The sequence below is a fragment of the Pyxicephalus adspersus genome, chromosome 6 (genome assembly GCF_032062135.1).
Source record: "Pyxicephalus adspersus chromosome 6, UCB_Pads_2.0, whole genome shotgun sequence".
Classification (NCBI taxonomy): Eukaryota; Metazoa; Chordata; class Amphibia; order Anura; family Pyxicephalidae; genus Pyxicephalus; species Pyxicephalus adspersus.
Genome location: NC_092863.1, coordinates 95506036 through 95522057, shown reverse-complemented (window position 1 = coordinate 95522057; position 16022 = coordinate 95506036). Strand labels below are relative to the sequence as shown.

Genomic DNA, 16022 nt, shown 5'->3' with positions numbered 1-16022 from the left:
ACCCGTCCCCCTCTGACCCACCAATCCACATCCCCCCATCTATTGTGTGTGGTTTCCCCACCTCTTAGATTGTAAACTCTTCGGGGCAGGGTCCTCTCCTCCTCCTGTGTCACTGTCCATAATTGTCTGTCATTTGAAACTCCTATTTAATGTACAGCGTTGTGTAATATGTTGGCGCTATATAAACACTGTTTAATAATAGTAATGGGCTAAAGTGAGAAAAGTGTCTTGTAAAAGAATGAAAAAGTTCTGTTGGGTGGGCAGAAACAGGGCAGCATATTGGCGAAATGGTTAGCAACTGTGCTGGACCATATGCAGCATGCTTTAAGGTACACTGAAGCTGCATTTGAAACCAGTTACACATCCTTTAAAGATCTTGCACGTGGTGGACTTTATAAGCTGGACCAATCTTCTTTTGCATTACCACGACTTGTATGGAGAGACAAACATTGCTGGCCGTTAGCCTTCGGCTACGTACACACATCAGATGTTCCTCCTCCGATAATCACCTCAGGGCTAGTATTGGATGAGAATCTGACGTGTACAGCGCTCGTCCAACATCGTAAAACAAGTGAAGGGGCAAGAGCACAGCGGGGTGCCGCTCCGTCATTCTACGCCTCCCCTCTCCATAAAGCAGAACGGCGCTGTATGTACAGCACTCATTCAGTCATGAAAGATCCTTTCCAACGACATTTATTGAATGTGTGTACATAGGGATCTAAGCCCAGGTGAGACAAGTCCAAGAGCACTGTTGGTTTATAATGCTATACCAAACAGGTTCCCTAAGCACAGAGCCATGAAAGATGTTCCTACCAATGTTGCATATTTAGATTTGTGACAAAAGAACATTACATTTGGCTTGCACTTCAATTACAGTAAAAACAACAGAAGAAAATTGAAACATGAAGATCGCAGTTGTGAATGGATGCAGCTGGCAGTTTTATTGGCCATACCAGACTCCTGAAACGCATTCAAAGAGCGGGATGAACAAGGAAGTCATAAAATGGATTAGATCATCCTACATAGAGTGATATGGCAGGTTTAACAATTAGCAGGTGCTATACAGACAACAATAACCCGTCAAGTAAGTTCCCAGCACTAAGTTTTTCCACAAGTATAGTGGTTTCGTATATATTTTAGAACTTTTAAAAAATCCAAAAATTGCAAGAGGGCAGGTATCCCAGTGAGAAACCTAGAATTCATTGGTTTTTAGTCACTAGATTAATAATATACAAATTCCTACAATATAAATTGCACACTTTTTTTATATTTTATGCAAAGCTAAAATTTGGATGGAAGTCCCAACAATTTTTATCTTAGGAAACAAGCAACCAAACTACAAACAGGCCTTCAATTAAATCCAGACATCCCCTTTAATAAACATAAATCCCCCTATTAGGCTAGAAGCAAAACGAGGAAAGGTCTTGCATTCCGTGCATGAATTGACAATTGGAAAGAATTCTACAAAGAAGAATGCCGAGACCCTAAAAGTATACAAAGTGCCAGACAAAAGGTTAGATACTCCATGGGTTTTGTGTAGGGTTTAGTTTCAATTGAAATTACGATTGTAGTGAACCATCAAAACAATGTAATTTTTCTAAATCCCAGATAGAGAAAGTAATACTTTCTGTTTCAGTATTTAGTCACTCAGAAATGAAATATTTCAATGCTTTGTGTTTAAATAATAAAATATCTGATCTGTCAGAAGATTTAAATAATGAAGAAGCAGATTTAAAGGGAATGTTAAGTGGAGCTAAAGCCAACATTTTGTTTTTTATTTTACATAAAAGGGTAGACAACCCTTATATGTAAAGGAAAAGTGCAACACCCTTTAAAAATCAAAAACAAAAAAAAAAAAAAAAAAGAAGAGGGTGCAGCACCACCCATTAGGCCTTGATCACCGCAGCGAACAAGACTGAAGGAGAGCGCAGAGCCTCCAGGGATACCCACGTCATGCATCCCAGGAGGCTCTGGCTGCAGGAGTCCACCCTGGGTAAGCTTTGCTAATCAATGATGTCACTGGGTGCTCCAATCCATTAGCGTTCTACCAAGAATTATTTTAAACTGGGTGTAAAGAAGCTGCAAGTGGCTGGCAAGCCCGTATTGTGGCCCAACTTTTCAGTAACCACCAAAAAAAAACCAGGTGGTTGCTGAAAATTTGTCACAATTTTAGGGCTGGCCACCCGCCTTCAGCTTCTTCCCACCACAAAAAAAAAAAAAAATTCTATGGGGAATACCGTGCAGGAGTTACATTATTCTGGCCCGGCCAATAAAGATAATGAAGATCAGAAACACAAAAGAGAACCGAGTAAAAAATTCATAACCAAAAAAGAAGTGTGAAGAAGTGAGTTTAGTTGAATAAATGCAAAAAATGGGAGGAATATTTGTTTTAATGCAGGAGACATAGTGTATCCTCTTTGCAATACAAAACATACCTGCTGGCAATTGTTTTCCAAACCACAAGATGTGTTCTGTAGGGGATTGAGGGGGACTGCTTTTGGTAAGTGACACTTCCATCACCCAGACCACCCCCTACCACCACTATCGACACTCCCATCCCAGCAAGTACTCTCAGACAGATTTACCAAAGTCCCATATACCAATGTAAGTTTTAAAGCAAATGATTCACAAGCAAAATACTGGGGGCTCCCATTACCAATCACCACCTGAAAATAGTAGCTGCATGGCTGTTTTGTTGACCCTTTAGCTTCAATGGGCCCAATTTATTGGAGAGGATACACTTTCATCAGTGATGCTGGGATGGATCTGGTCCAGCATTTAAACCATTTGCTAGCAAATTACTTTAAAAAAATCTATTCCAGGATTGCTGGATCACCCAGCTTCACTGAAGAAAGTGTATCCACTCCAGCCTTGGAGAGCTTTAAAAAATCAGGGCCAATATGTTATCTACACACTTCCAAAAAAGTGGCAAACGGGTTAGTGTGATGGCCAGGCCACTGCTATTTTCAGAAAGACATGTCATCAATGGAAGCTTCTATGTCTCTCATAGCAGGTTTCCTTTAAGCCTAGGCCTTTATTTTTAATTTTGGGAAGGTTTAAACGCTGACAAGAGGACAAGTATGCTGAATATCATCCTGGATGATAATTATGCTCTTAATTATTGGTAAAATGGTTAAACTCCTTTGTATATAGTCAGCATCTGATAGTAAACATTTTAGTATGGGGTCTTGTTTGCATGTTTCTATATTGTCACTAATATCACTTTATTATGTGTTTTTTTATTCTGCAATCTGAATCACTTACTAAGGCTTAGTCTACGCGGACTGTTTCCCCAGTGTTTAACCTGAGGCTTTTAAAGCCCATGTTTGAAATCCCTATGCATTACAATGGGTTAATCCACACCAGGACTTTTCCCTGAGACACGCTTAATGACATTTAAAAAATTAAAACGCTGGGTTAACGCTGGAAAATGCCCAAAAACGCTGGTAAATGCTTCTATTGATTTCAATAGGGCGTTTCACTTTTAGAGCACTTAATGTGCAAATTGGTTGAAAACACAGGGAAAAAACAAAAAACCGCAGGTAACCGTGGCTTAGGCGTTTTCCAGCATTTTAAAGGCAAGCTTTTAAACGCTAATAAAAGTGCATAAAAATGCATATAAACGCAATAGGAACGTTTACATGTGTTTTTAAAAAAAACATCTATGTAGACCCAGCCAAAATGAGAAATCTGTTATTTTCTGTTCTCTAAACTGTATTATTTAAATTAAAAATTAAAATGTAAGGCTGGGTACACACTTGCAATAATTGTCATTGGAAATGATCTTTCACAATCCTTTCCAACAACAAAAGACTTAACAATGCATGAACGTGCAATGTACATACAGCACCGTTCTGCTCTATGGAGAGGGGAGAAGGGAAAATGATGGAGTGGCACGCTCTCTACCCTTCACTTGCATTATGATCGTTCCTCATCCGTGAATCCACCAGGATGGTCATGTCATTTGACGTACACACGCCTGATTCTTGTCTGATATCAGCCCTGAGGCGATTATCAGACGAGAATCATTTGACCTGTGTACGTAGCCTAAGACTGTAGATGATAAACTCCCATTACTATTCTATACAAACCCAAGTATAACCAGTCTGGCTTGCCATGGTCTGATATCTGCATAACACCAATTTTTATAAAGCTCTGTCTTCTGCCAAACTAATGGCTGCTGGGTCAATGCAAAACATGAACCCGCAATTCAAACAACTAACTGTGGCAATCCTGTCTTTGCTCTGCCATCAGACTTCATGAGGAACCAATTTTGCTAAGCAACTATTACCAAAATGTCACCTAAATAGAGACTGGGGGTGAAGAGAGATGCTGAGAAAACCAAAAGCATATTTAGAGTAGTTTCTTGGAGAAGCTAAATGGATTTTTATGAAGTACACACGCAGGTAGGTTTGGGCTTTGCAGAAACAGACAAGTTTAATTGTTGCTGGCAGGTCCTGGATGTACTAATGGATAAAGAATGGGTCAGGGCACATACAGCTGTTATCAATCTAGTTTGGCCTATTCAAAGGCCGTTGTACCAGAGCACAGGATGTGATCACTTTTTGGGATAGGGCTGTGTTTTATGTCACATAAGCAGTCCTGACATGATACTAACTTTCTTACACAAAACACACCGCAAAATACACACTATGGGCCTAACCTAAATCTCTTGTTTTGGGTATACCAAATACGAGAATTTGTAATGACTACCTTCTAAAATCACTAAATAAAATGCAATAAAAGAATACATTGTCTAAAATAAATGTATAATAAAACAGATACACAAGACATCTACTAAACAAAGCACAGTAAACTAAGACCTTAACCTTAAAGTGTTTAATATAAAAGAACTTTGATACACCTCTCTTGCTGCCTGAAATGATTATCACCACAGTAAGAAGTGAATTAAATTACAAGCAAGCCATTAGGTATCTTTAGAAAAAAACTATTTGGGAAATGTCAATTTCCAGGTCCCCCCAACTGCTTGGTGTGGTTCTTCCTTCTAACCTATATGTCACCTTAAGGCAAGGCGGTAACACAGGGCCCCAGTAGATAGAACAATGGCATCATGACTTTCATATTGGCATATTCTCTCAATTAAAGGTCCTTTTTACAGAGGAACTAAGCCCGCTATACTCACCAGTCCCTGTCCAGTCCTTAGGGCCCTGTCATCTTTCTTTTCCCCCTTTAAGATTGGCCAAGCCAGCCATGACATAAGTTAATTTAGTCCCGGCTCACGAATGGAAAGCGGAGATTGCTGGGTAACCTGGCAGCTTTATGTCAGCAATTAGGTCGGTGGGAGGGATTATTGCAGAAATCATCTGCACTCTTTCTGCAAAAATAACATGCCTGATTTAAAAAAAAAAAAAAAAAAAAAAACTAAAATCATAGTATAAGTTAAAAAAAAAAATAAAAAAAAAAATAGATATAGCATATCGGTTTGAATGTAGCATTAATGAATCAGTCCTCTGCTTAAGACTGGAAAGTGATTGGAATTAAAAAGGTCAAAACTTTGGAGGAAAAAAAGGGCTTCTAATGAAGATATAAATAATTTAATTTTTACTGCTTACTTTATGTTACCTTATAGTGCAATATTTCAGGGCTAAACCTACAATAAGGCCAACCCAGCAACTCATTATTGGCCACGAAATTGCTCTTTAAAGCAGAAATAAAGTAGGGGGAGTGATCACCTTTAATCCCATATTCCTTAACCACCTAGCCGGTATGCCCGACCTTCATACGGGCAAAAAAAAATGGCTAGGATGGTTACAATTTAAAAAAAAAATTTCATGAAAAACAGTGGATCACTTTTGGTACAGAAATCTAGACCTCAGTGTAACGCTCAGGTGGTTAATGGCATCGGACCTTCCCTCGATCCGGTCCTGCGTCGTCCTAGAATTCTTATTTGTCCCGGTGCTTCCTCAGAAAGCAACGAGAGCCACTATCTTCAATCTTCTTTTCCAGTATTCTTGTTATGTCACCCAATCTCACATTGCGCAGGTGCGAGATTGGGTGATGTAGCCCGCTGTAGCGGGGGGGAAAGACGATCTCACTGCAAATGCAGGAAATCAGAACCTCTTTTCCTATGCACAAAAGGAGCAGCCAGAGCCTCCCGGGATGCGAGACGTAGGTATCTCGGGAGGCTCTGTTCTTTCTTTCAGATCAAGACTTAAAGGTCTGCACTCCCTCAAACATTCCCTCATGGGAATCAATTACTGCCAATAAAACACATTGACCTGGAAGATTCCCAAAAGAGAATGTTTGAGGGAAGGTCAGATTCCATGCTTTAGAAAAAAAAAAAAAAATCTTCTAATTTACTGTAATTATAAAAGTTATGATCTAACAGTTAATACAATGAAACCATAACATCTTATTAAAAGCCACACACAAAAATTGTGGTTTGGGGAAAAAAAAAACAAAATAATGGGAAGATTATTTCTAGAACAGCAAAGGATGTCTTAAAGGGCTGATGCAGTTCGTAGCTGGGTGGCAGCAAAGAAGGCAGAGCAAGAATTGTCTATGGCGCCAGAACACAATCTCTGCCTCATGCACAGAAAGAAAAGTGCAAGTTAAAACACATGGAGGGGGAAAATTGTTCCCAGATCTCCTTATAGACAACACCTGGAGTACCATTCACTGCATCCTGTTGTCAGTCTGATATAACCCTTAAAGGGCACCTATTAGAAACTTCTCAAGTCTGCACAGATAAATAAAAGACAACTCACACGTATACAGCAACTCTGCCTTTTATTATGAAAAAGTTGTCCTCCACTCTGGAGACTAGAAAGAGACTGGAACCATATTGGCAGAATAATGTCAGCAATGTGCTGCATAGAGGAAAAAAAGCCTTCCCTTATCCCCCACACCCTTCCTCCAATTGGAAATATCCTTATTGCAGCTCACAAGGTAAGAAGTTGTGTTAGGTGGGCAGACACTAAATATTTGTGAATAAACATTAGAATTATTGCCATATATATATATATATATATATATATATATATATATATATATATATATATATATATATATATATATATATATAGCAGCACGTTGGCTCAGTGGTTAGCACTCTGGTCTTTGCAGCAGGTACCAGGCCAGGACACAATCTGCATGGAGTTTGCAGGTTCTCCATGTGTTTGGGTGGGTTTCCTCCTACATTCCGAAAACATGCAGTTCGGTTAGTTGGCTTCCCCCCAAAAATGCTCTTAGACTGTATTAAACACATATGACTAGGTAGGCCTAGTGAGCCCCTTTGAGGGACAGTTAGTGACATGACTAGGGACCTCTTAAAGCACTGCGTTATATGTCGGCACTATATAAATACTGTGTAATAATAATACTAATATTTAAGTTTTATATATAATTTGCAAATACAAAATTCATTAACTCACCTTGCAGTTTTCCATAGGCGACAAGAGAGCCACTGAAAGTGACACCACCGATGTATGTGCCCAGGTAAGCTATGATTTTAGTAAGATTGGCTGCTGGGTCAGTGGCAAAGTGTGGGTATTCGATCATGTATTCCGCCACGCAGGTCAGAACGGCAGCCAGACCAACCAAGCTGTGGAAAGCAGCTACCAGCTGAGGTAGATCGGAAATCTGGATGCGCCTGGCAATCGTGAGACCTGTTGAGTTTTAAAAAATAATTAATTAATAAATGACAGGACAGATTTTTACCAATAGTTAAAAACGCGAATAAACTGGTCTTTTTTTATTAGTGCTATAGCATTTCAGGAGGTATTTGTCTATAAAAATTTAAAATAAAACTAAGTATAAAAATAATTGACACAATCCACCCATTTTATTACAGCTCTCCAACACAAGAGAAGAAAACTGCTTCCACAAAACATTGAATACACTGCATGCTGAAGATTGTATAGGAACTTTGAATATAACTTAGCTTGCCCACAACCACACTGGAGTGTAATATGTTTTGGTGGAAGTGCTTTTTGGTATAGTAATATTTTATAGTACTATTTTTGGTATAGTGGAGAAAGGTGCTCTGCATGCATGTATGATCATGTAGAAACGTAGTACTGGTTTGATTCATCAGTTACAAATCATGCACCTGCGCACACAAAAACTTATTGCACAAATGGACAGCAAGCTCGGCATTCTGCATTATTTGCAGTTTGAAGATTAAAGGATTGCTCAGGGATCACACCATCAAAAGACGTGACATTCCAACGTTATACCAAACAACAAGTCAGCAACATGCCTTGGAGGAAGGGAGGCGTGCTACAATTGCTTGGAAAAGTTTACTCCTTCTAAAATAACTTCCCTGTACTTCAAAGAAGCAAACTAGACAGGACAGACAGAACACTTGGACAATGGAGAGGGCCGTCTATGTGAGATAGTCACGAAAGCCAAAGGTAAAAGAGGTCCCCAAGTGAACTGTGAATGAGCGGGTTGTGATCAGCTGTTTCAATACGTTAATGTTTAAAACATAAGTTATAAAGATCATGGGGGCCTAGCTTGGCATAGCCACTCCAGTTAGTGAAGTTTTTTTTTTTTTTTTTTTTTGTGAAAAACAGAACATGGGATTAGTCCTTCCCTCTTCATCTTTCCTACTCTATAGCCAAAGAAAGTCTCTTCCATAAAGGATTTTAAAAAAGTAATTTAGAATTGTTCTTTTTTTTCTTTAATGGGGATGGTACAAACCCTGGTCCTGATTACTTTTTTAAATAGCTAACCTCTCCTTAGATTGTCAACATATGCAACCGATGTGGTGGTGAAGAAATGAAGTACATGTGTACTTACCAATGGTGCCACCAAGTGCCATTGCTCCAGACATCTGTGCCAACAACTCAGGGTTTGGTTTAAGGGCACCCAAGGTAGCAGCAATGCCACCAGCAACTCCTATCATACCCAAAGTGTTACCAAGACGAGCAGTTCCTTGAGTGGAGAGACCGGCCAGAGCACCAACACAACAAAGACCGGAGCCCAGGTACATCATCTGAAAAAGAATAACAGTCGGTTGGTTACCTGTGCATCTCTAAAATTATACAAATAATTTGTGACATCAGCCAAATACACAGGGACAATGCAGGACAAGGCATGCTATGACCGTAATACAGAAAAGGTCACCAGCAGAAAAACCACAGGCAATATTGGTGATTAGTCCATTTACTATCGGTTGCCTTTTTCGGAGCATAGCTCCACGTGCCACGCGTTTGTGGCGTTTTCATGATTTTGTTCAGCCTGTACTTGCATAAACAAGGACCTTCTGAAGCAGCCGTTCTCAACCTTTTTACCATGGGAAACACAAAAAACAGCTATGTCTTAGGGATCAAGGACTTCCGTGGCACAATCATCAACCCTTTGGTATTGTTAAGAAAACCTGCAGAGTTACAATTATTAAAACTTAAATAGTTACAACCATTTCCTTAATTGTATATGTAAAAAGTATAAAAACTGGTGTTCAAAACTAGCTTTTTTACTATATCCACGTTGCTGGCCATTGGGAAGATTGTCACTCTTACATATAGCTAAAAAGATCATTGGTGACCTGAGAAAACCAAGGAACCCCTAGAACGCTTGGGAGGAACCCTAGTTGAGAAACAATGTTCTGGAGCAAAAGGGTGTCCTGGAACACATTGAATGTGTGGAATAAATCCAATCCTCCCCACCATAATCCACAAAAATATTTTGTGCAGCTGACATGCTATTGGCAAATTTTTGGACTTCACAGATCATCATCTGATGTAGTGTAGCCAGTTTTTGGAAGCGATGACTTATTTTTTCACTTGTTATGGCCCTTTTTAGAATGTAATAAATCTTACTTTTAAAATATCAGCATGTTTTATAAACACAGTAATAATAAACTTACAGCCTTACCTCACTAGTGTACAACGCTGGGCTACACTACGGGAGATAAAGCCATCTAGTAAGCAGTATTTGTGTTGTACATTATGAAATATGGAAAGAAAGAAAATAAATCATCACAAGAAAAGCTGGCTGATCCTCTCAGCATTGTCTTCAGCAAATCCTCTGCAGGCCAGGGAATTTTATACTTTGCGCAACAAGTAAATTTCACCTAATATCTAATTTCAGATCTGTTGTGAATTGCAAAAGACCTCACTGTAAGCTATTTAACTGTGCTTACTAAGCATTTGGGTTTGTTTCTTTTAAGCTTAATAACGTTTTTTTGTGCAACAGCAATGTGAAAGATCTAGAAGAGTTGGAGCTACAAAATTCAGGGTACAATAGCATCAAAGACTTAACTTCTTCTAAACCGACCGACTTTGATGAGGCACATCACATCTCAGGTTTAAACACACAAATTCTTCCCATATGTTACTTCAGTAAAGAGTGCCACAATTTGTATGGTCAAAAAAAACAATCTATCAAGAAATTTCCAACACGTTTCAGAGGGCTAACACCACCCCTTCATCAGGGCCTAATAGGACACTGAGGAACAGACTCAAAAGTGCAAGAGACACTAGAGATAATTTAAGCTTAGGCAAATTGTTTAAAAGTATAAGTTCTGGACTCTCTGGGTGATGCCCTGGTCCACCCGTCACCTACTCATTACTTCTTGATGCCCTTTGTTTATCCCGCTCTCTACCTATTGTTATATATACTTTAATCTGTTCTTGTGATGACTGTTAAAACCAATAAAGACCACTGTTAAAGTAAAGTATCAGCACTGAAGATTTTAAATTATACCCAGCACCAGCAGCAGTTAGACCCCAAGCCAACTCCTAGCTGCTGCATTTAGTTTTGAAAAATTGTTCTTTGATGGGCAAATGCTGCTTCATACCCATTTGCAGGAAGGAGAAGGCACCTTCTAGGAAAAAACTCCCAGAACAAAAGGCCCTAAGCTCACACAAAGTGAAGTATGCCTATGATGTCTGATAACAGACTTCATAGGAAATGTGTTCCCTCTCCAAGCAGACAGAAACCCATTGTGGAAATCTTCTAAAAGACAGATAGAAAGTTCATCCTCCGACTCCAGAGCTGGATTCCTGGATTCACCAAGCCAGGTTCTGGGACATTTTTGTCCCATGATGACAAAATATTTGCACATCAATTCCCAAATCCAAACATTTGGCATTCAAGATATTCGAGCATCTACAAAGGTCAACAGACCTCCACCACCTCTGAAGATTGTGGACCTTTACATAGCCTTGTGCCAAGATTTAGCAGGCTTTAAGTGCCTGGTTTGGCTGTAAGCCACCCTTACATACAGATGTCTTAAATAGCTTGTCATTGACATCAAATCAACAGACAAAAATAAATGTCATCTCTGGCTCACCTGTTCAATAGTATATCCAGAGTTCAGGGCAGCAGCATATCCCCCTACAAACACTCCTCCAGGTAGCAGGTACAGGTAGTTGTATTCTGGAGGATCAGTTGGACGTTTGAACATGTCCAGCATTCTTTGTGTCACCAAGAAACCTCCTGTGTAGGGAGTAAATTGAAATTATGAGAGATAAAAGGCTTAACATGCATTTTCTCAAGCAATTGAAGAGACAAATGAAATGAAAACATGACAAAATGTAAAATATTCTGATTTATCCAATAAAAGATAAGTTTATATAGTGTAAATGCATTAGGTGCGCATTACAAACAAAAAGGTGTTTCAAGTCATGACATTTGTTTTCCATTTTTCTATTTATTTAAAGAAAGGGAAATAACACTGACAACAGATTATGATGCAAAAAGCAAAAAGAAAAGAAACATTTCAGGGGAGCAAAAACAATGTGTCATAGTACAATTTTCAATCAGACCCATCAGTTTAATACAGATAATCTGATCATATTAGTAGGATGAACATTCAGAATGTGCATAATCTATACAGACTGAAGTTTGTCAAACCATCCATTCCTGAATAACTTTTTTGGAAGGTTTTCCTTTTCTATTCAGTAAAGAATTTATTATGCATATATGGGGGGTATTCCACTAGAAACCAGTATGAAAAAACAAACAGGTGTTAATCCATTTACCTCCAAATAGGTACATGATCTTGAAGTGTTTACAAGACATTTAACTAGCATTTTTTTATAACACTTTGGAGGAATTGTACTTGACTGTAATAAGAAAAAAAGCTGGGTTAAAGAATGCCTCCATCAAGATCCACAGGACCGTGTCCCCATGCTGCCGCCAAAATGCTTCTTTGACAATACAAAAATGCACGCAAAAAATGCACGCAAGTAAATTCCTAGGCCACTGCATGCAAACTATTTCCACTACTCTTGGGTACATCCCAGGAACTGATGCCTCCTACTAAAAACTCCACTGTATCATGTGCTGAGTTGACAACAATATCCTAGGAATGCAACATAAGCAAATATTATTCCTTTGTGACCTATTTTCATAATCATTTAACTGTAGGAGGACCGGCTGTTCATAGTTGATATCTCTATCCAACCCCAACAGCGAACTTTTTAGAACCAAGCCAGATGTCTCCACTGCTATATGGTCTGCTTTATCAGCTACTTTCAATATGCCCCGTTTGACTGCACCAAATGTTGCCTGAGGCATGGCTTTAGACTTGCAATCAAGGCAATCAGGCCATATTTTGCAGGCAAAGCCAAGGTAAAAACCCGCAAATCCTTATCCCCATCGATGACTATTTGTTGCAGTACCAATGATAAGAGTAGGAGCAGGAATGGCAGTGTCCCGACCATCTGTGTTACAAGAAATCAAACTAAAAAAAAAACGCTTCAAAAACATGGGAGTCTGCTGGGCTTGCACACAAACTGAACAGATACATTAGGCCTACATGTGGAATAAAAGGCATGTTGAACGTTACAAAAACCGTAGTGCTGGGGCCCTGTTAAATAACTCGCTATATCTCAACACTGCACTCTGCAGGTCCTGGAAGCAGGACGGGCTCAGTCTTAGAGGTGACGACACCATGTTGGCATGGCCTGTAATTAGTTAGGTTGACTCCAAAAGGAACATATACAGCCTGTAAAGGATGTACACACTCCCTTCCGTCTGGCCATGGGCCAGAACGTGTTGCTTTCTGAGGGGAAGCAGTGGTCTCTTTACAGAGGTTGGGCACATCCCATTCTGAGTCAGACCTAGAGCTCCCCTATGAGCGCTAAAATGGTACTGTAAGGGATACAGTAGCGGTAACTAAAGAGTTCCAAAGGTGACACCCTGCAAAGTCAGACCTAAAAGTCTAAAATCCACAAGGCTCACAGGTCATCGTCATGGGACAACTCTAGCTCTGTCCTCGCAGGGGATGTACTCCACCTCTATAGAGAGATCACTATTTTGTCAAAGAAAGCAAGGCTTCTTCTCTGAATCATGCTGGAGGGGACAGGATTTTTTCCCCCACTATGTTTAACTACATGTTTAGGGCATTTTCTAGAAGAAAAAAATACAAAAGACTTTGAACACCTTTTATCTAACCATAAAAGAACACTAAAGATTCCACCTCTGGATATTTATTGCTTGCTACAGTGGCATAACAATGCATCCTTATCTCTGATCTGTTAATCATTTTGCATGTCTTTGGCTTAAACATAAGTCAATTTTATCTACAGCATGATATTGCTAAAAAGAAAACTTTAGCCAAATCTTTCCTTATTACGCTCTCCTGCTTTAGATTTACAAAATAGAGCAACTTGGCTCTGCTTGTGACAACCATTTAAAGAATTACTTACGCAAAGACAGTGAGTAAGGGAAAAGTAATACCCTGGCAAAAATAACATTTGGCACAATTAGCATCTTTTAATGACCATACTGAACAGATTATTAAAGAATGTTCAGGCTGATGCCAACAAAAATCATTTCTTGTCAATTCTGAGATGGATGCGATATTCGCCATATCTACAGGGAGCTATCGCAGAAATTAATTTGTCCAACATCTTCGGGGCCTTAATATTCCAAAATGACCTTAACATTACACTTGTCTAGCTGCCATCATAAATCTAATATTTCAATGATGAATATATCCATGTTTAAAGGGCAAGTTCATCAAAACTTGTATGTATATACACATTTTTACATTTTTTTGTTGTATAAGTTGTTTGTGTGGAACGCTCCTGATGACATGCCACCCAATCTTGCGCACAGATTGGTATTGAATTGTAACTAACTTCTTTTCTACACTGATAAAATACATAACATAGTACAATTATACAAAACATGGCTGTAAAATTTAAAAGCTATTGAGCTCATATGTTACCTTTACTTTGCAGAGAAGCCCTTTTGCAAATACATTTTACGCTACTAACAAAACCACTTTAACACCTTTTAGCAGTTTACTTTCACTAATACTCAGCCAGTTAAATTGTGTAAAAAAAAAACTTTGTGATTTTATGGTTAATTCAGGTTTGTGTAAACTGGCAAATGCAGTTTGCTTTTCAGTGAATTCATTGTGCATTCCTAAAATGTGTTTGACATTCTTCCAACTTTCCCCAAGAAGCTTTTCTTTCGTCTTGACTTTAAGAAGAAAATCCATCTAATACAAACCTGTTTAGCAAAAGTTTTTAAACCAGTGGTTCCCAAATGTTGTCAGATTGGAACATAAGCAGCTAGCTTTAAACCACCTGTTTACTTTGATCTGCCATACTCACCTGCAGGATATGGTCCTAATTTACAGAAAAAGTAACTTCCAAGTGCAACCCCTAACTAGGCACTATCTGCTATCTTATCTTTTTAGGTTACATGAACAACTAAAAAGCCAATTTCCGACTGGGTACATGAATATAGATTATTTTAATGAATCTGTTTCTGCAGGGACTTAGTAAACCATATACCATGTATTACCTGCAATGTTGATGGAAGACACAAATGCTGAGAGCACAGCAAGGAATTCAGGGGTGTTGTTGGGGATGTAACCACCTCCCATGAGTGCAAGTCCTCCAACAGCTGTCAGACCTAAAAAATGACACCAGAAAAAAAAATGAATAAACAAAAACAAGACAAATGAACAAGGGATTTATAATAAGACTTGAAATGTAGCACACACAGTATGGTTATAAAGATCACAAATCAAGATAGAAGATGCACTTGCTGGAGATCTTACCTGAACTGCAGCACAAATGTACAACAATGCATTCCAAATTTGTGTGAGCTGAGAAATTTAAAACAATGGCACACTTTTTGTTGGAATTTAAGGTCTATTAAACCTTGCTAATAAACAGGTGTAAATAGGCCATTACCCAAAAGAAAAACAATTCAGTCCCTGCAACTTTTGTTTTTAAGTCTAAAGTGAGAAGTTTGAACACACTACAATAGTTTCCACTAAAAAAAATGGTATCTAAAACTAGGTTATGGGCCTTTTATAGTGAGATCTTCTATTGTGGTTAAAAGCCCCCACTATGACAATGTTTTTGAAATCCCAGCTCACCGCTATTTGCATTGGTGTGCTGCGCAGCACATCATACAAACAAAAATTGTGTATGCTACTCTTAAAATTTCACGCTTTATATATTTTTCTAGTGACGGGGGGGTTGCAATAAAATTTTGTTGACATTTGATCAGCCTATACGTTTTAAACAGTTGTGCCTACTACAGCTCAAAAGACACCAGGCAGTTGTCAAAAGGGGTCCAGGGGCGGTAACAGGGCGGGAAAAGTAGGTGAATACCCAAACTTTTTTGTTCCCATGTTAACTTTATTTAGGGGGCAGCTAAATGAAGTTAACCACTGAGGTTCTGCTTAAAAAAATTGCCAGTCTATATTTACATATGTAACCCTTGTACAATGCCAGTGTGTGTCTGTTCCAAAGGCAAGCATGGTCATTTTTAAAGTTTATCTTAAGACCTGCAAATTTGCTATGGTGATTCTTCCATTGAGGTTCTATCTTAAACACTTTCAGTTCCACTATAAAGAAATTGAAGAAAAGACATACAGGGATTTTAGAGATGAACTAACACTCAGAGTTCAAAAGTAAAATTACCCCTCAGATCTTAAGTACTTTTAAAATGGATCATACTCATCACAATGTTATCTCACTTAAACCTGCATTTAAATGCACTGCTATGCCTTCCTCATCTTTTTTTTTTTATTTCTGTCATTTTGTTCTGCAGTTTTGAACAGGTAAAGATAAGGAGAACGT

At 38.8% G+C, this 16022-nt stretch overlaps 1 protein-coding gene across 1 annotated transcript in view; it reads right to left on the bottom strand.

Annotated features, from left to right (window-relative positions):
* Window positions 1-16022, bottom strand: part of NNT (nicotinamide nucleotide transhydrogenase) — a 75537-nt gene that overhangs the window by 27987 nt on the left and 31528 nt on the right. Inside the window, exons 12-15 of the mRNA XM_072416679.1 lie at window positions 14731-14841; window positions 11261-11406; window positions 8764-8959; window positions 7395-7628 (exon numbers count right to left, since the gene is read on the bottom strand). Of these exons, the coding sequence (XP_072272780.1) occupies window positions 7395-7628; window positions 8764-8959; window positions 11261-11406; window positions 14731-14841 (687 nt within the window). The remainder of the gene's footprint in view (window positions 1-7394; window positions 7629-8763; window positions 8960-11260; window positions 11407-14730; window positions 14842-16022) is intronic.